We start from the raw sequence: 20,756 nt of genomic DNA, 5'->3' as shown, positions 1-20,756 counted from the left end.
AACACAGGCCAAAATCACTGACAAACACAGATGTAAAATCCTCAATATACTAGCAAAATGCACCAAACAATAAAATAAAAAGATCATTCACCATCTTCAAGAGGGTTTCATTCCAGGGTTGCAAGGATGGTTTAACATATGCAAATCAATAAACATGATACATCACATTAACAAAATCAAGAACAAAAACCATAGAAACTTCAACAGATGCTGAGAAAGCATTTGATAAAATTCAACATCCCATTATAATACAAACCCTCATCAAAATGGGTAGAGGAGGAACAAACAAAATAAAAAATATCCAGAAATCAATCTAGCTAGAAGAGTGAAAGATCTATACAAGGAAAACTATAACAGAAATTGAAGAGGAAAAAAAAAAAAAGATATTCCATGCTCATGGACTGAAAGAATCTATACTATTAAAATGATAATACTACCTAAAGCAATTTATAAAGTCAATGCATCGTCCCTAAATACCAATGACACCATCCTAAAATGTATATGAAACCACAAAAGACCCAGAATAGCCAAAGCAATGCTGAGCAAAAAAGAACAAAGCTGGAGGCATGACACTACCTGACTTCAAATTTTACTACAAATCTACATTATCCAAAACAGCATGGTATTGGCATGAAAACAGATACATAGACCAATGGAACAGAATGGTGAACCCACATATAAGTCTATGCATTTCCGGCCAATTCATTTTTTTTTTTTTTTGAGTTGGAGTCTCATTCTGTCGCCCAGACTGGAGTGCAGTGGCCGCTCCCGGCCACCGCAGCCTTGACCTGCTGGGCTCCAGCGATCCTTCTGCCTCAGCCTTCCAAGTAGCTGGAACTACAGGCGTGCGCTATCATGCCCAGCTAACCAGCCAATTCATTTTTTACAAAGGCATCAAGAATATATAATAGGGAAAGGCCAATTGTTACAATAAATGCTGCTGGGAAACTGGACATCTACATGTAGAAGAATGACACTAGGTCCCTTGCACCATGCACAAAAATCAAAGAGGATTAAAAATATAAATCTAAAACCTGAAAAAATGCCGGGCTCGGTGGCTCAGCCTGTAATCCCGCACTTTGGGAGGCTGAGGTGAGTGGATTGCCTGAGCCCAGGGGTTCAAGACCCACCTGGGCAACTTGGCAAGACCTCATCTCTACAATAAAACAAAAAATTAGCCAGGCGTGGTAGCACACGCCTGTAGTTCCAGTTACTTGGAAGGCTGAGACGGAAGGATTGCCGGAGCCCAGCAGGCCGAGGCTGGGAGAGGCCACTGCACTCCTGTCTGGGCGACAGAGTGAGACTCCAACTCAAAAAATAATAAATAAATAAATAAATAATAAATAATAAATAAATAAATAAAACCTGAAAAAACAAAACTACTGAAAGAAAACATTGAGAAAATGATCCAGGACATTAGTCTGGGCAAAGATGTTTGTGTGTAGGACTTTAAAAGCACAGGCAACATAAGCAAAAACAGACAAATGGGATTACATCAAGCTACAATGCTACTGCACAGGAAAAATTTTAAAAGTCAACAAAGTTAAGATATAACCCATAGAAGGGAAAAAATGTTTGCAAGCTATCCATTTGATAAAAGATTAAAAACCAGAATATGTAAGGAGTTCAAACAACTCAATAGCAAGACAAACAAATAATCTGGTTTTAAAAATAGGCAAATGATCTGAATCTACACTTGTGAAAAAAGACATAAATGGCCAACAGGAATACGAAAAAATGCTCAATATTAATAATCGTCAGAGAAGTGCAAATCAAAACCACAGCAAGATATCATCTCACCCTAGTTAATATGGCTTATATAAAAAAGACAGGCAATAACAGATGCTGGCAAGGATGTGGAGAAAGGGAAACCCTCATACACTAATTGGTGGGATAGGTAAAGCCACCATGGGGAACAGTATGAAAGTTCCTTAAAAATATAAAAATAGAACTATCATATGGTCCAGCAGATTCTACTACTGGGTATATATCCAAGAAATGATATTAACATGTCAAATGGATATCTGCATTTGCATGTTTATGGCAGCTCTATTCACTATAGTCAAAATATAGAATCCACTTAAGTACCATCAACAATAGATAAAGAAAATGTGGTATTATACACAATGAAATACTTTCCAGCCATTTTTTAGAAAATGAAATCCTGTCACTTATAGCAACATGGATGGAACTGGAGACTATTATGTTAAATGAAATAAGCCAAGCACAGTGAGATAAATATTGCATGTTCTCACTCACATGTGGGAACTAAAAAAAGTGGATTTCATGAAGACAAAGAATAGAATGGTGGTTGCTAGTGGTCGCGATAGGTAGGAGGGAAGGAGGAATGAAGGAGAAAAAAACTAATATAAATGTATTCATTACTATTAAACTGTATACTTAAAAATGATAAAGATAGACAATTTTGTGTTCTTACCTCAGTTTTTTAAAAAGAATGTTTTTAAAAAAACAGATTTTTGTATACTCACTTTGTAATATTTCACTTCACTGAATTCACTTAGTGTAGCTTTTTGCTAAGTACCATGATTTTATAATTGTAAACTATCATATTACTTTCAAATAGGGACAAGTGCAGTTTTCCTTTCCAATCCATTTTCTTATAGCACTCTCAAAAACTTCTGGTACTATGTTGAATAGAAATGTTAAGAATTTGCCTTGTTATGCATATTAGAGATAAAGCATTCAGTCATTCACCATTAAGTATGATATTAGCTCTAAGTTTTCTATAGATATCCTTTAAGAAAGTGTCCCTCTATTCCTTGTTTTTAGAGAGGTTTTTTTTTTCCATGAATTGATCTTGAAATTTCAAATGCTTGTTCTGTTTCAATTAATATGATTATGTGACTTTTCTTCTTTATCCTGTTGATATGGTTGAATTAAACTAGGTGATTTTCAAATACAGAACTAGTTTGTACCCCAGTAATCAACTCTACTTGATCATGGCATATAATTTTTTTTAGATATTGCCGATTTGTATTTTCTAGTATTTTTTTGAGGATTTCCATATCTACATTTATGAGAAATATTGTTCTGTAGTTTTCATTTTTGTAATGTCTTGATAACACAGTAATGCTGGCCTCATAAAATGAACTACAAACTGTTCTAGTCCCCCTTCTTCCATTTTCTGGAAGAAAATATGTAGAACTGGTGTTAATCTTTAAATAACCAAATTTACATGTCTAGGGCTATTTGTAACAACTCCCTTGCTATCTTTTTGATGTTGGCAGAGTCCATCTCTGTTTCATTCCTGAAGATGGTAATTTTTTTGGGGGGGGGGGGGTCAGTCTTGCTAGAGATTTTTTTGATTTTATCGATATGTGAAAAGAACCAGCTTTGTGTTTCACTGATTTTTTTCTATGGTTTGTATTTGCAATTTCACTGATTTCTGCTGTTAACTTTCACTCCTCCTGCTTGCTTTGGGTTTTCTTTCTTTTCCCTATAGTTTCTTGAGAAACTAGAAATCTAGGATCCTAGATTATCGATTTGAGACTTCCTCTTTTCTGATCTAAGCATTTAATGCTATAAATTTCTCTCCACACAGCTTTATCTGAGTTCCACAAATTTCGAAAATGTTCTGCATTTGTTTTCATTCATATGCATTTTAAAAATTCCTTTTAGGACTACTCCTTTGGCCCATGAATCATTTAGAAGTGTATTTTTTCATTTCAAAGTATTTGGAGGATTTCCCATGATCTGCTATTGATTAACAGTTTGATTCAGGTGTGGTTAGAGAGCATATCTTGTAGAATTTCAATTATTTCAAATCTATTGAGGTTTGTCTTTTGACCCTGGAAATGGTCTATCTTGGTATATGTTTCATGGGCACTTAAAAATAACGTACATTCTACTGTTGTTGGGTAGAGTGTTCTATAAAAGTCAGTTATATCTTATTGTTATTGTTGAGTTCTTCTATGTTGCCGATTTTCTCACTGTTCTACCGATCATTAAGAGAAAGCGTTGAAATCTCCAATTGTAATTGTGAATTTGTCTGCTTCTTCTTTCAGTTCTATCAGTTTTGCCTTCACATACTTTATATCTCTGATGTTTTGTATATACATCTATAGGACTGCTATGTCTTTTTGGTGGTTTGATCTGTTTATCATTGTATAATATTCATCTCTGTCACTGGTAATTTTCTTTGTTCTGAAGCATACGTTATCAAATATTAATATAGCCACTACTGTTTTCTTTTTAGTAACGTTTGTGTGATATGTCATTTCCTATTCTTTTACTTTAAACCATTCTATACCATCATATTTGAAGTGAGTTTCTTATAGATATCACAGAGTTGGACCATATTTTTAATTCACTCTGTCAATCTGGCTTTTATATTGGTATATTTAGATCATTTATATTTATGATGTGTTAGGGTTTAAGTTTGCAGGTCATTTTTTGTTTTCTGTTTGTTCTGTTCTCTGCTTCTGTTTTTTTTTCTGACTTCTTGTGTATCACTTGAACATTTTTTAAAATCCCATTTTGGCCTATCTATAGTAGTTTTGAATTTATCTCTTTATAAAGCTGTTTTAGGGGTTGTTCTGTTTATTGTATTATATGTCTATAACTTATCATAGTCTACTGGTATCATCATTCATCTTACCATTTCAAGCTAAATGTGCAAACCTTACCTCCTTTTATGTCCCTTTACTCGCTCTCATTTATAATTGTCTTAGATATTTTCTACATGCATTGAGAACTACAGAAGGTATTATAATTGTTGTTTCGACCATAAAATATAACTCAGAAAACTGAAGAGATGAAGTCTTTATATTTACTCATATCTTACCTTTTCCTCTGTTCGTTCATTCTTCCTAATATTACAAGATTAATGCTTTTATTGTTTTCTTTCTGTTTAGAAAATATATTTTAGCTATTCTTTTACAGTAAGTGGTTTGCAAGTGACAAATTCTCTTTGTATTTCTTCATCAGAAGATGCTTGATTTTCCTTTCATTCTTCAAAGATATTTTCATAGACCATAGAATACTGAGTTGACAATTCTTTTCTTTCAACACTTAAAAAATGTACCATGTCCCTTGTCCTTCATGGTTTCTAAAAATAAAAAAAATGCTTTGTCATTTTAACTGATTTTTGCCTATTGGTAAAGTGTTGTTTCTCTCACACCATCTTTAAAACTTTATCTTTAGTTTTTACACATTTAACCATGTTGTGTCTTGCTATGGATTTCTTTAGACTTATCTTTTTGGGGGTTCTCTCAGCTTCTTCAGTTTGCAGGCTTATGTCTAGCATTAATTTCTTCAAATACTTTGTAGCCCCACATTCTTTCTTCTCTTCAGCTGTAAGCCCAATGACATAATTGTTAGCTCTTCTGTCTCATAGGTTCTTCAGTTTCTGTTCATTCTTTCTTTTTCTATCTAGTTTCTCTCTATTCAGATTGTGTAATTTCTATTGTCTTATCTTCAAGGTCACTGATTTTCCTCTGTCACATCCACTCTGGGACATATTATATTTTTCAGTTCTAAAATTTCCATTTCTTTATATCTTCTGTATATTTGTTCAGACTTTTTGTTTTTTCATTTGTTATGCATGTTTGTAACAGCTCATTATTTTTATGATGCCTGTTTTAAAATCCTTCCCAGATAATTTTAACATCTGTATCATTTCAGTGTTGGTATCTGTTGATTATCTTTTCTCATTCAAGTTAGATCTTCCTGGTTTCCTGTATGATAAGTAATCTCTGATAGAAACCTGAACATTTTGGGTATTTTGTTATCAAACTCCTGATCTTATTTTACTCTTTTATTTTAGCACCTCCCCCCTCAACACTCTGATAAGGGAAGGGTGTACTCAGTTTGTTACTCTCTCAGGTGGTGGTAGAAATTCAGATTCCCCATTCAGCCTTCACTGATATCTGGAGGAAGAAAGTGGGACTCCTGGTTACTGCAGGGTGAGGATAGAAGCTCAGGCCTATGCTGAAACAACTCTAGCTGGGAAGGACAGAGGTGCCCTGTTACAGATCTTCATTTGACCTCCACTGATCAAAGTTGGGGGTGGCTTCGTTACCATGCAGCAGTGGTCAAAGTTCTGTATCTCTGCTAAGCCTCCTATGACGCTATATCCCAGCAGTGGAGATGGGGAACCTTGTTAAAGCCTGGCAAGAAAGGCAGTCTAGATATCCTGCTTGCTCTTTGCTAGTGGAGTGAAAGTAGGGCCACAGATTTTCTGTGGTACTTGTCTGAAATACAGCTATTGCCTAAAATATTTTTGTCCTGCTAACCTGCTACTTCCCTAGTCTTCTGGCTAGAAAGAGTAGGTTTTTATTTTTCCGTCTGCACCTGTTGGCTTTACAAGTTGACTGTTTCTCTGAAATCCAGACTGGGATATACGAGGCAAAAAGAAAACCCAGGGAACTCACCAACATGTAGCTCTTTGGATCCTATGGTTACTAGTCAGTCTTCCTTCTTTTCTCCATTTTTCAGTCATCATATATTTGTTTTCTATATAATGTTCAGAGTTTGTAGCTGCACTTAGCAGAAGAAATAGGGAAAAGAACCCCTACTCTATTTCTCCTAAAGCACAAGTCCAAATTGCTACAATGTGAAATCATTAAAGATACAGGTAATATTTTTACCACTGTTTAGATAAAATACAAATAGAAATCTTTTTGGGTTAATCCAGTTCAACTCAATGTTCTCTCAGTGAAATACCCAAATAGTGATGCTTCTACGTTCCCAATGAGGGCAGTTTTTCCAGAGATCATCATACAGGATATTACATAGGTACTTTTAAAAAGTAAGTACCAGTCTTTCAACATCTCAATTTAAACAATCTCCACAAATTTTCTCAATCGTATTTTAGCTATAAAATAGAAACTTCTGTAAGTCAATCTGAGAATTCTGTCTAGCAAGCATCAGATAAAGTTGGGAAGCTATCTTGATTACAAAATGCCAAGGTATTTGACCCAATAAACAGTGATAGTTTTACAATTTCTAACAATGATTTGCAAAGCATCATACTTAAGTTGGTTTTCAGGGTGGCAATAATTTGGGTAATTCAGATATATAATCTTCAATGTTCTTTCTTGTGAATACCATATATACACCTACTCTGGCTACACACAAACCAGAAGAGTTAACTGGCCATGAGGGGATCAAATCTTAGTATTATTACCCTGTTGTTGAATACCTCTTGGTATTTTTTTTTGGACTCACAGAAAGTTGCAAAAACAGTACAAAGAGTCTAGTGTACTCTACATTCAGCTTCCCTCAATGGTGACATTTTATATATCTATAATACAACATCAAGTTCAGGAAATCGATAATGGTATATTACTGTTTACTAAACTATGAGCTCCTTCATCTTTTTTTTTTAAAGATTAAGTTATACAACAATGAACTTTCTCAGAAACTCTTCCAATACTCAGACATCCTACCACCAATTTAAACTTCTAACTCAATTGCAAATTACCATATATAAACAACCCTTATGTTCATAAAAATATAAACATACCCCACATATTAATACACACAACAAAAAAATTGTATCCACATATGCAAAATCTTTTTTTTTTTTTGAGTTGGAATCTCTCTCTGTTGCCCAGACTGGAGTGCAGTGGCCACTCTCAGCCATCGCAGCCTCGACCTCGTGGGCTCCGGTGATCCTTCCACCTCAGCCTTCCGAGTAGCCGGAATTACAGGCGCGCGCTACCATGCCCGGCTCATTTTTTTATTTATTGTAGAGATGAGGTCTCGCTGCCCAGGCAGGTCTCAAACCCGCGGGCTCAGGCAATCCACTCACCTCAGCCTCCCAAAGGCGCTGAGCCACCGAGCCTGGCTCACATATGCAAAATCTTATATGAAAATAACAGTAATCCATCTTCCTTAACTCACCACAATTTTCCACTAATCTATATCTTCCTTGCTATTGCTACACAAAGACTATGTGTAAATACATCTGCAAGCTTAAAGAAATGTTTAAAAGTTATCTGATGTAAAAAATCCATCCAATGCTTGAATTATCTCTACAACATCCCCACCAATGATCAATCTTTCTGCCTTAACTTGAATATCTCTAATGATAAGAAACTTACAAGATCTAAAGGAATCCAGACTATCTTTGGTCACTATACTAATTCTGGAAAAGTGTTTCTAATCATAAGCAAAATTTTGTTTCTCTGGAATTTTTATACATTTGGTTCTAGTTGTATCCTATGGAGACATCAACAAGCAAGTCTCACCCCTCATTACCTTTCTCACAAAGAATCCAGATATCTTGGTTTATCTGAGAAAACCCTCGTTTGTACCTGTTGTTCTGACATAATTAACATCCTTTTTTATCCTCAAGATTTGAACAAAGCATTATATAGTTCAAGTATTTGAGGACCGTCATCAAGTGTCTGAAGCCCCCACATGTTTTTTAAATCAGGTTAAACATCTTATTTTTCAGCTGTTCTTCACATGATATGATTTTGAGAGCCTTCGCTAGCCTAATGATTCTTGCTTTGAATGCACACCAGCTTATTTATACTCCAAGAGTCCTAATGCTTAAATTCCCTGTTGCATATCTATTTTAAGGAGGGATTTATACGTGAAATTAAAGAACAGAAAGTCACTTACTCGCTTTTGAATACTAGACCAACATACAGATATGGAATTTCTAACTCCCTGGGTAAACACCTTCAAAGTAGTCCCCCTCTACAATGGAACTAAGTAGCAGTCTCATATTATACCAGTAGGTGTCACTCTATATATAACATATCTAAAATTACTCAAATTTCTATTTACCTATTTATATATTTATCTGTCTGTCTGTCTATTTATTGAGTCAGGGTCTCTCTCTGTTGCCCAGGCTGAAGTGGAGCAGCACTATCATGGCTTACTGCAGCCTCTAATTCCTGGGCTCAGATGATCCTTTTGCCTCAGTCTCCAAAGTAGCTGGGACAACCAATGTGTGCCACCACACCCAGCTAATTTTTTTTTTTTTTTATTAGAGAGAAGATCTTGCTATGTTGCCTAACCTAATCTCTAGCTCCTGGCTTCAAGCTAGCCTCCTGCCTTAGCCTCCTAAAGTGCTGGGATTATAGGCATGAGTTACCGCACTCATTCATTTATTCAACAAATATTTATTGAGTGCCCATTATGTGTCAAGCACGATTCTAGGTACTGAAAATATAGAGTTAACAATGAAGACACAATCTTGTTTTCATGTAGCTTACAGTCTAGATAATTTTTTTCCTTGAATTGGGGTCTTACTCTGTTGCCCAGGCTGGAGTACAGTGGCACAATCACGGCTCACTGTAGCCCTGATCTCCTAGGTTCAGGTGATCCTTCCACCTCAGCCTCCCGAGTAGCTGGGACTACAGGAATATAACACCATGCCCACCTAATCTTTTTAATTTTTGTAGAGATGAGGTCTTACTATGTTGCCTAGGCTGGTCTCAAACTCCTAGGCTCAAACGATTCTCCCACCTCGGCCTCCCAAAGTGCTGAGATTACAGGCAAGAGCCACTGTACCCAGCCTATATTCTAGATATTAACAAACTAGCTTTCTTTATTTTTCACACAAAGGTTTGTAAAACCCTATTCCTAATACAGTTCAATTTAGAACTTCCTTTTCCTAAATTAGTAGAAAACACAAAATAACTCATATAGAACAAATACTATAATGAAACAGAACCAAAGAAACTGTGTTTTGTAAAACTAGATCAGTACATCCTATGTATTTTTCTAGCCTTTTGAATTTATTCAACACTTCTCCTCCATACATCAAGTTTCTCAAACCCAAATGTCAAGTAGTCCTCAGTACAATGGAAAGGAACTTATCTTACAAAATAATTCAAAATTTAAAAAATCTACCAACTTATGTTTCTACAAATAAACATGATGTTATAAATTCTTAAAGACTGTTTTCAAAGCTAATTAATTCCCCAAATACATATTTCTTTATCTCTACTAGAAAAGTTCAATGTCACCTTTTAAACACTTCCTAGCTAAACAGTAAAGTCAGTACCAAATTATGTCTCAGCAAAATTTAGGAATCTTCTACTGTCAAAAGTCCTTCTTTAGACAAACCTGTGAGACTCGTAGCTGTTTCCAGGACTTCAAGGTAACTTACTCATGCTTATAGCATAGCAATGAAAGGTCACATTTTGTCAAAAAACAGATCAAGGGGGGGAAGACACTGTACAACAAGAAGTTACACTTGCTTGAACAGAAATCCAAGAACCTAGGAACTACTCAATTCCTATTTTATTACCACTTATTCTGGAATAGAATGTTCTCCAAATTGGAAATGCCAGAAAAAATATCACTATGGGAATATTTCAGGCTCTTGAAAAATAATAATAATAATAATAAAAGGTCTAATTCTTAGAATTCTTTAAGTTCAAAATTCAGTAATATGAATTTATTAGAGAAAAATGATGCCTATAAGAGTCTAATAAGACATTGATAGCTTCACATAATATCCAACTTAATATTCCCTTTGGAATGCCTCAAGCTATTAGTCACTGTCTAAATTGCTAGAGAACTAGTGCAACCTCTTTGGAAAACAGTGTGGCGTTTTCTGAAAGAACTAGAAATTGACCTTCCATATGACCCAGCAATCCCCCTATTGGGAATATACCTGGAAGAACTCAAATCATTCTACAATAAAGATACCTGCACACACATGTTGATTGCAGCACTATTCACAAGAGCAAAATCATGGAACAAACCATGCTGCCCACTGAAAATGAACTGGATCAATTGCTAGAGATATACTGCATATTGTTCAATTTTAGCATGGAATCACACACATACTTTAGAACACAAATACACAATACACATTAAGTTACAAATGAATATTAAGGTTCTTCATAAAAGATGGTTAATGGGGGAAAAGATCTAAATTAATTTATCCCTTAATATTAAATAAAGCATTTTCTTCTTTGAACGGTAAAGTACTGGTTCACCATATGTATTTAAAGCCCAGTTTATTAAAAAACAACAACAACAAAACCCAGCTTATTGTCTAGGAATCTTCCACTGTCAAAAGTCCTTCTTTAGACAAACCTGTGAGACTCATAGCTGTTTCCAGGACTTCAAGGTAACTTACTCATGCTTATATCTCACAGACCCAGTATTATTAATATTTGGCATATCTGAGATGTCACCAAACCTGCATGTACTCAATGGCAGACATTTCTGTGAGCTCAGTATTTTTATGCCAAAAATAAAAGTGTATGTGTGTGTGTAGGAGAGAATAAGTGTAATGGAAAAAGCACAGCTTTCGGCTTCTAAAAGATCAATATTTGAATCTTAGCACCAGCCTAAATTAGCTATGTGACTTTTGGCCAAAATATTTAACCTGTTTTAAACATCACTTTCCCACCAAGACACAAATAATAAGATTGTAAGGATTAAGTAAATTGTCTTATATGAAATGCCTAATATTGGGTCTGATACATAGTAGGTGCTCAATAAATATTAGGGGATGCCACTTTTCTTTTCAACCATTAGAATGACTAAATTAATTAATGCTGAACAACTACTGACTCACAAGTTTAACTAACACAAAGTACATCTTTACCCTGCTATAACACTTTTATAAAACCAAACCCCTTACTCAACTGAATGCCAACAAATAATATACACCTTCTCCTTTAGCTCAAATATATTTTGCATGACCTTACATGAATTGCTTAGATAAAAGCCTTTTCTCTCCTGCTTTTGTTATTTTAAAGTGCAGATGAATTTGAGTCATTTTCTCCTTTTGTTTCATATCCTTAAGATCCAAAGCTTCAAAGACAGAATGTCAGCATGCAGTCGATTTATGACTGAACTCTTGAAGAGACACTGAAGAATTACCTTGTCAATCACCCCAAGGACTCTGAAGGCCTTCAGCTCCTCGGCAGGGCTCCTTAGGTTCCAAGGGGGCCTTGAACTTAGTGATCCTGGAGGCTAATGGAAGATATCAAAGATTATACATCAATCAGGGAGGTACTTGAAGGAAGGCTGCCTGCTGAAGCAAATGCCAGGCCAAAGGAAACTAAATTTACCATAAATCAGAGAATGGAAAGATGAAAGGAGGAAGTTTCTGTTTGTCTGCAATGTAAAAATAATAATAATAACAATAAAGAAAGAAAATCAAAAAGAAAAAGCAAGAAAAAAGTTGCAAGTAAATAAATCATAACACTAAAAACAAAATTTTAAAAAGAAAAATTAATGAGCTGATATAGCTTCTAGAGCAATAATTCAACTCAGCTGTACAGCTATCATGAAATTTTGTAACAAATGGGTAACTGGACTAACAATCAACCACAGTCTTACCCCAGACACCTCAAGGGTAAGTTAGAAGTGGGGGAACTAAAAAAACAACGTATAAAGGATAAACATGAGGAAGAAGGGTCACAAGCCATTTTCTCGCAACATGAAACTACAGTCTTTTAATACAGACTGGCAGATTCAAGTTCAATCAGAAAATTTACCAACAATGGTGAAAAATTAAGAAACTTTGTCATATAACCAATAATTACTAAAATTGAGGTTGCTTAAGAGATGATTTACAGGAGAAAATAATATTTTCTTCAAATATTTAAATATCGGTGATGTGAAAACAGTCTGTTAGCTATTTTTAAAAGCCCCCCAAAAGATCAGCAAATACAGGAAAGAATATTTTAATATCATACACAAATAATAATTCCAATTCCCATCTATTGGTTTTAATTTTTTGCTTTCAGTAAAATAAGTCAATAGATTAGATAAATTCTAAGGACATCCCCATCAGTTATTTATAACCAGAGAATATCATCATATTATTGCTTACATTATATTATAATAAGGATGACGGGAGAGATAAAGCCTTATTATATACTTAAAGCAAAACCTATTGCTTCAACAATCTATTATAATACAAAGGAAAGATTCTGACCTCATGAGTGAAGGATAAAATATCGTAGTCAAACACCATGGTAAGAGAATTATTAAGATACTATTTTTGATACTTCAAGTCTCTGCACAGACCAACATCACTAGTCAAGAGAGCCCCTTGAGAACAGGAAATGTGTCTTATTCATCTCTGTATTCACAGTGCCTAGTATATTGCTAGTGTTTAGTTAGTTGGAAAAAGTGAGGAAAAGCAGAAATGAGGAGGGGAGAGGATCTGAAAGGAGGGAAACTATGTAGGGAGGTTGCCTGGATAAATCAGACATCATTTACAACTGGGAAAACTACCATGTGTGAAATTTTCTTTTTTTTTTTTTTTTTTGCTGAGTTGGAGTCTCACTCTGTCACCCAGACTGGAGTGCAGTGGCCGCTCCCGGCCACCGCAGCCTCGACCTGCTGGGCTCTGGCGATCCTTCCGCCTCAGCCTTCCAAGTAGCCGAAATTACAGGCATGCGCTACCACGCCCGGCTGATTTTTTGATTGATTATAGAGATGAGGTCTCGCTGCCCAGGCGGATCTCGAACCCGCGGGCTCAGGCAATCCACTCACTTCAGCCTCCCAAAGGTGCGGGATTACAGGCTGAGCCACTGAGCCCAGCTGCGAAATTTTCTAAAAGCAGAAATTCTAATTGCTTTCACTTTTTTCTTTTGTTTGCTGTTTTCAGTTTTAGCAAACAAATACTAATTTCAGTGTACCTGAAATGGGGATGTTTAGCTTTTAAAAGATGCTTTTTATTTCTTAAAGATATATGAGAAAGTTGGTAATAGTGGCAACTGGATTAGATGATAATAAGCTTTAAAATCGATTTAATTTATACTTCTTGTATATGTTTCAAAAAGTCTTTATTCAATATCTTACTTCATGAGGTGCCGAGCTAGGTTCTGTTTAAAAAAAAAAAAAGATGTATTTCTGCCTCCTTAAAAGCTTAAAACCTAAGGGGAATTTTTAAGGACATAAAAATGTTTAGCAAGGCATTTCAATGTTAAACATGTAAACAGACACATAACAGAAATATTCTCTTCTATCTTCATTTATATGGTATTATTTGATTTTTATCCCCCACCCCACACCAGATATGATACTTACTGGAAGTCATTGCTATCATCCCCATTTTACAGATGAATGGGAGATGCTCAGAATAATGAGTGTTTGCATCAGGAAAAGACAGTCAGAGATCCTAGACTAGAACCCCAACTCCATACTCCAAAGCTTTCCATCTATACGATATGTTCTAATAATTAAAAATTCATCTTACTCCAGTGTTCTTTTGATTAGCTAAAATAAAAAGGTTAAGAAGTTTTAAAAGTTTATATTAATCTTCTTCTGTATAATCAAGAAAGAGTAAGAACTGCTTGTGACTTTGGCAAGAGGAATTTGCCAAATTCCTCTTTTCAGGGAAAAGTTACAGGGAAAAAGAACACTTTAAATGATCTTTTATCCATTACATTTGTCTTTGAAAATATGGACAAATGTCTCCAACATTCCTATCTCCTATCTATACCTTCTTATTCACAGATGTCATTGGATCTTTCAGTTTCCAAAGAAAGTTACTAACTCACTTCAGCAATTTCAACAATGAAAGCAAACTACAAAATCGCTACCGCACCTTTTAATAATTACTATGCACCCACTATATGCCTGATAACTAAAAGGGATATAAATTATCAAAAGGCACTGTCCCTAACCTCAAGAAGTTCACAATTTATTTGAGGATATAAGCCACATACATGAAAAGTTAAACAGCAATAAAACATTCTTTTAAAATTACAGGACTATAGAGATAACTCATTATATGAAAAACTTTGGTCTTGAGAAGAAGTGAGACTAAAGGTGATTTTAAATACTATGTGGAGATAAGGAAAAGGAAGTAATATGTTGTGTAGGATTGGAAGGCACCAGCCTGGTGGGGGAAAGAAAGTTCCAACTGGAGAAAAGAGGAAAAAAAATTAAATACTTAGGGTCAGTTTTCACAGGTCTTGAATGCCAAGAAGAAAAGACTTGACTATATTCTCCAGAGTCTAGACAACAAGTTTTTGTATGAGAAAAGACCCAATGAAAACAGTGAGTTGCCAGGCTCGGTGGCTCAGCCTGTAATCCCACGCCTTTGGGAGGCTGAGGTGAGTGGACTGCCTGAGCCCGCGGGTTCGAGACCCGCCTGGGCAGCGAGACCTCATCTCTACAGTAAAATCAAAAAATCAGCCAGGCGTGGTAGCGCATGTCTGTAATTCCGGCTACTCAGAAGGCTGAGGCGGAAGGATTGCTGGGACCCAGCAGGCGAGGCTGCGGTGGCTGGGAGCGGCCACTGCACTCCAGTCTGGGCGACCGAGTGAGACTCCAACTCAAAAAAAAAAAAAAAAAAAGAAAAGAAAAAGAAAACAGTGAGTCAGTGAGGTTATTCTTGCAAAGACAGGAATAAGAAAATTGTAATGGGAAACGACCAAAGGTAATCATTAAAGTTGTCTTTCTACTTTAGCCATCTAAAAAAAATTTAAGATCAAAGAAACGAACAAAGAAAGATCATGAAATAAAATCATCAATAAAAAAATCTTGTATTTCTTATATTTAGTGCTTAAATTTGGTATAATCTATAGATCTACTCCTTTCTTCAGATGGCAAAAGGAAACATAAATCCACAGAATTTTAAGAACAGAAAGAAACCTTAGAGATCAAGTCCAACATTCTCTTTTTTTTTCAGAAGAGAAAACTGAGAGGCAGTATGGTTAAGCAAAAGTAGGTAACAGAAACAAGGCAATTAAATACTACTCACAAAATAATATAATATTGTTAGAGGAAACTTCAATCCATCACTATAAAAGAAGGGGAACAGTATATTTCCATAATGGAAATATAAAATTTTTCACATATATTTATTAACTACTGTAGCAAAAGATGCCTAGAGAACTAAGGAGTAGTTGTATTTACCTCTACCAGGACTAAAGACAGTGGGAGAGGAGGGGAGAGAGGCAAGAATATATGATGACTCAACAATCATCAAAAGCAGAGATGTCAAGTACAATATATACCACTCAACTGGTCAAGGCCATGGTAGACATCTCTGTTAATCCCACATCGTCTTACAGCTCTTCTCAATACAATGCACACTAGTTAAAACTTACTAACAGTTCCTGTTCTATATTATCTAAAAGGCTAGGTAAAGTTTACCTCTAGTTCTGTTTGGGGTTTGTTTTTAAGTTGCTGTTTACCTGCCCAGTGTCTTTTTCACTTGATATTTATTTTCTGTTCTGAATTAGCTCTCTCTTCCTGTTCTTACCAATTTGTTGGTGTGGCACTTCTCAAACTTTAATGTGTATGCACTTCACCTGATGACCTCATTAAACTGAAGATTCTGATTTACTAGGTCTGAGACGGAGGCCTGGGATTCTGCATTTCCAACAAGTTCCCAGGTAATGCTGATGCTGTAGGTTCACTACCCATTTAGAGTAGGGTTACCTACTCCTCCTCAAATAACTTGAGAGTCACCATTATTGGAAGAAAATTAAGCAATCAAGGGCAAAAGGAAAGCACCACAAAAACATATCAAGAAACCAAACCAGTTTTTTCTGACACCCTTATATCTAACTACACCAGAATTCCTGAACTTGGCTTCAACCATAGGTTTTGGTTTCACAAAGACTTTCATGAGCAATCTACTAACCCTGCGCCCAGTCTCCCAAGAAACACTTAGCTCACGTTTCAAGCCCAACATTTAACTGCAGACCTATTACTGATTTAGAATGCCCCACCTGCCATCTCTGATTAGCCCACCTCTCACTGAGGATGAGTAAATACTCATTTTCAAATATTTTCTAAAGAAGGGTAAAATATTAACTAATAATACCAGTAAAACAAAATACATACTAGAAAAATATTTCCAATATTATTATAGCAGTTGTACTCAAAATCTGTATTCAGGGAAGGCACACATTCTACATATTAATTTTCATTCACATTATAACTGCATAATAAAAATGTATTCACACTTTAGAAACTATACAATCTTTTACATTCTAAATTTAGATCATTTACTGTACTTTTCTAAATTTCATTGATTTTTGAGTTTAAAATTCCTATGACTAAAAAAAGCAAAAATTCTATATCTTTTCCAGGGAAATCCTCTTTCAATATTAATTCTTAAATCATTCAATGTTTCATCTACAATTTTTTTTTAAGAAAGAAAAAAAGAAACTATCTCCTTCAGTTAAAATTTCACCTTTACTTCAAACAAAGCTCATTTCCTTTTCATCTGAAACCTGCTCCTAAATTTTCTTGGAGCCTTTTAGTCATAACATAATGAAGAAAAGAAGAAGAGTGCTTTTTTCCCCCATTAATGTCCTTTTTTGAAAAGAATAGTAACATGAATGAGAAATTCAGAACTTTTATATTTACTAGTAAGAGTCTCTAAAGTTCAATAAAGCAAAAGCTTAAACTATCACAGAAAACTTGGGTAGAGGGAATCATGACAGATGGTACCAAAGGGGAAAGTAATAACCAACATAAATATTAAAAGCCAAAAAGGCTCTTTTATTTTCTTAATCAACCAAGCTAGAAAGAAATATTTGCATGCTGATTTAAGAGAAAAATAATATCTGCTCTGCAAAGAATTTGAGCTAACAGGACCTTAGAAATCATTTACACCAATCCTCTCATCATGTTGGTTGAAATTTAGGCCCAAAAATGGTTAAAGAGGAGAAATAATGAATTCACCAAGCTAATCGCAATTCTCTGGAAGACATTTAACTTATAGATGCTCCGCATGCTCCTGACCAATAAGAGCCAGACTTAACAGATAACATACAAAGGGAAAAATAAAAAAGCAAATGTAAAAGAAAAATTTTCTGTAAAAGAAAAATAACATGCCTGCCTCTAGCCACCTTGTCTAAGAACCGAAAAAAATACTACATATCAAAGCAGATTCCGTAGGTACCCATTTTTACTCTTTCTGATACAATTTCCCAGTATTCTACATGGCTCTTTCTAATCTTTCTAACTTTTGTTTCCTTGACTATGTACATATTTGGATACTCAATTATGCTCTAGGGTTTACAAGAGCAAAGACTGTTATCATATTTTGTATAACACCCAAGTATATCTAGCTTGATGCTATAGGCAGAGTTTTAACAGATGTTTAATAAATGTATTAGGCTGATGCACAAGTTCATAGAATTTGTTTTTGGCATGCAGTGTTGGGAGTTCCTTCACTGTTTGTCATTTGGAGTGAAAATGTGCTTGTGAATACACCTTGCATTTTGCAAATTTGAAGAAAGTACTATTTGTGAGCTATAGAAGATGGAGTGTCAAGAGGGGAAAAAATGAACACTTCTGACATATTCTTCTATTTGAACTTAACAGAGGAGCAAAGGCAGTGGAGGCAGCTTGAAACATTTTTGCTGTGTACAGAAAATGCCATCAGTACGAAAATGGTTTTATTGTTTCAAAGAGGTCCACTTTGACCTTAGTGATTCTCCACATTCAGGAAGACCATTCGGGCTTTGATGAAGGCCGTTTAAACGCTTTAATCCACAATGATCCATGTCCATCAACCCAAGAATTGGAAAATGTGATGAACTGTAACCCGTCAACCACTGTGTGACATTTGCATTCCATGGGCAATGGAATATAATCAACTTTCCTATATTAGATCTCTTTTGTTTATTTTCATTAGAAGCTATGCTTGAAGAGAAATTCTGACTGATAAACTTCATGGTTCTATTCTTCAAGTCAAAACCTGTACAGTAGGCTTTACGTATTTAGTTGCTTAAGAAAGTACTGCTTCATAGATGTGTCTACTGAAAACTGTAACAGGAGTTGATGAGTAAACATGGGTAGAACATTCAAAGTTAACATTAACAGAATGAATAGAATCTTTGTAAATTTAAATCCCCAAAACTTTGAGAATATTTATATATAAGATGGATTTAGTAACACAAGTTCACAGGGGCCCATGTTATTTAATACTTTTTATCAAAGCCCCCCGAAATGAGAATGGGAATGTACACATTAGGACTGCACAGGAAGAGGCCCACCAACCCCATGGAAGATGGGAACTGAATTCAAAGTAACGTTTAGATAAGTGTTCCATTAAAAAGATAAAACTAAATAGTGAAAAGCTAAGGGAAATAAATCTAATAGTGTATTTAAAACAATAATGACAAAGAATAGAAAAAAATTAGCAAACAAATACAGAATAGAAAAGTCACAGTAATTCACAATCTGAAAACCAGTCAGCAGAATGTTATTTAATCATTATGTTAAAGCAAGTAATGTAAGAATGTTACTTCTAAGTTAAAATATAATCTTTATGTTCTACAAGAAATAGCTAAATATCAAAAATTATCAGCATATAGTATCTTACACTGAAAAGTACAGCTTAGATAAATGCATTTTTAAAAGATCATGCAGAAGCCAAAATGGCTCAAAAAATCAGCAAAAGAAAAGTTATAATGGCCCAATGAATCAAGGTTAAATACTGGGCTGTTTTTATACCAAATATTGTGATGTATACTTTTAAAAGGTAAATAAAGTGTAAAAATGTGTGGAAAAAAATACATAAAGCAGCATGAGGGGGAGATGGAGAATGGGTTAAAAATTATTAAGTTAGTCTTTGGCTTATGGGCTGGTCTCTGTGTTAGATAGGCACTTGATTTGTGTGTGTTTGCACTTACCCATACACAAGAGTGAATTTTTTAACTTCATTTAATCCTAATAACTATGTAGCAAGGAATTACTATTACCTTCATCACAGAAATGGAAACTGATCTAAGAAGTGGGATTAAGTATCTCATCCAATCTTGTATGACTTCAAGTAGCTGACTTAGATATGAACCTGTGTGCTCTTACATCAATTAAAAAAATAAACTATATGCTTTTTCCCATCTCCAGAATATACAATCCGTAAATTACATTGGAAAAACTTAGTTTGATATAAATTTTTAAAATTTCTTCCAAAAATTTGCCAAATCCAGATAGATATACCATAAAAATAATAATAAGCACTTGCGTGTCTAATATTTTAAGCATTCATCTGTCTTTTAGAAAAGTCAAAGAGAGGTCTGAAATAACCTAAATGTCCCTGCTAAATTATACCTTTGTAATTCTAGGTGACCCATAACAAGTCATTGTAGGAATTATGCTTAAAATGAATAGTTTTAACATGAATCAATAAAACTGTATAGCAATTGTGTAAAAATCATGATTTAACTTTAAGAAATTCAAATACAGCTAACTATCATAACAGTTTACTGTCAAACTACAGATAGGGAGATAAGGATATAGTAAGGAACTAACAAAGGGCCAGGAAAAGAAGAAATCATGTTCCATTTTATTCCACTTTTGGTGGTTTGCTATAATGTTTTTCTTTCCCGCAATAACTTTTAAGAAAATTATTTAGAAAACTCCAAAAATCAAAATTCTCAAACATGCTAATTAAAAATAAAACTGAGAGAAAAGAGAGCAAAAAAAAAGCTGAAGAAAATAACAAAATGTGAGACATACCTGAGGTATATCATCAAGCTGAGGTTTTCCATAAAGACTAGAGATACTTTCTGCCCGCATGAGGTACTCTGCAGTTCTTCTCTTCACAGCTTCTCGACGGGTAGGGCTTGACTCTCCTAAAAGAAGAAAAGTCTGGATATGTGAAAAATAAACTTTATTTTATCCAATTTGAAGAGTAACTTCCTTTCACCCAATCCATTACTTGTTCAGATTTCTAACTAAAAAGAGATATTCAAAAATCAGAAAAGATATGAAAGTTATTAATTATCAACGAAGTCTAAACATTACTCCCATTAATTTCACTTACCCAAATTCTAACATTCTCTTATTTAATTATGTATTGAGAAGTTGATATATTTTAGGAG

The 20,756-nt window shown here is 34.8% G+C and overlaps 1 protein-coding gene across 6 annotated transcripts in view; it reads right to left on the bottom strand.

Moving 5' to 3' along the window:
- RPS6KC1 (ribosomal protein S6 kinase C1) overlaps window positions 1-20,756 on the bottom strand; it is a 192,020-nt gene that overhangs the window by 67,541 nt on the left and 103,723 nt on the right. For 4 of the 6 annotated variants that reach the window (XM_008055161.2, XM_008055166.2, XM_021710896.1 and 1 more), the window contains 2 exons: window positions 20,392-20,507; window positions 11,824-11,916 (listed from right to left, as the gene is read on the bottom strand). In XM_008055161.2, the coding sequence (XP_008053352.1) occupies window positions 11,824-11,916; window positions 20,392-20,507 (209 nt within the window). The remainder of the gene's footprint in view (window positions 1-11,823; window positions 11,917-20,391; window positions 20,508-20,756) is intronic. The other 2 variants (XM_021710891.1, XM_021710899.1) reach the window with 1 other exon arrangement.

The sequence above is a fragment of the Carlito syrichta genome, unplaced genomic scaffold, assembly GCF_000164805.1.
Source record: "Carlito syrichta isolate Samal-C Ts95f unplaced genomic scaffold, Tarsius_syrichta-2.0.1 Scaffold80553, whole genome shotgun sequence".
Lineage (NCBI taxonomy): Eukaryota > Metazoa > Chordata > Mammalia > Primates > Tarsiidae > Carlito > Carlito syrichta.
The sequence above is the reverse complement of the archived record's forward strand: the minus strand, read 5'-3'. Positions and strand labels throughout refer to the sequence as shown.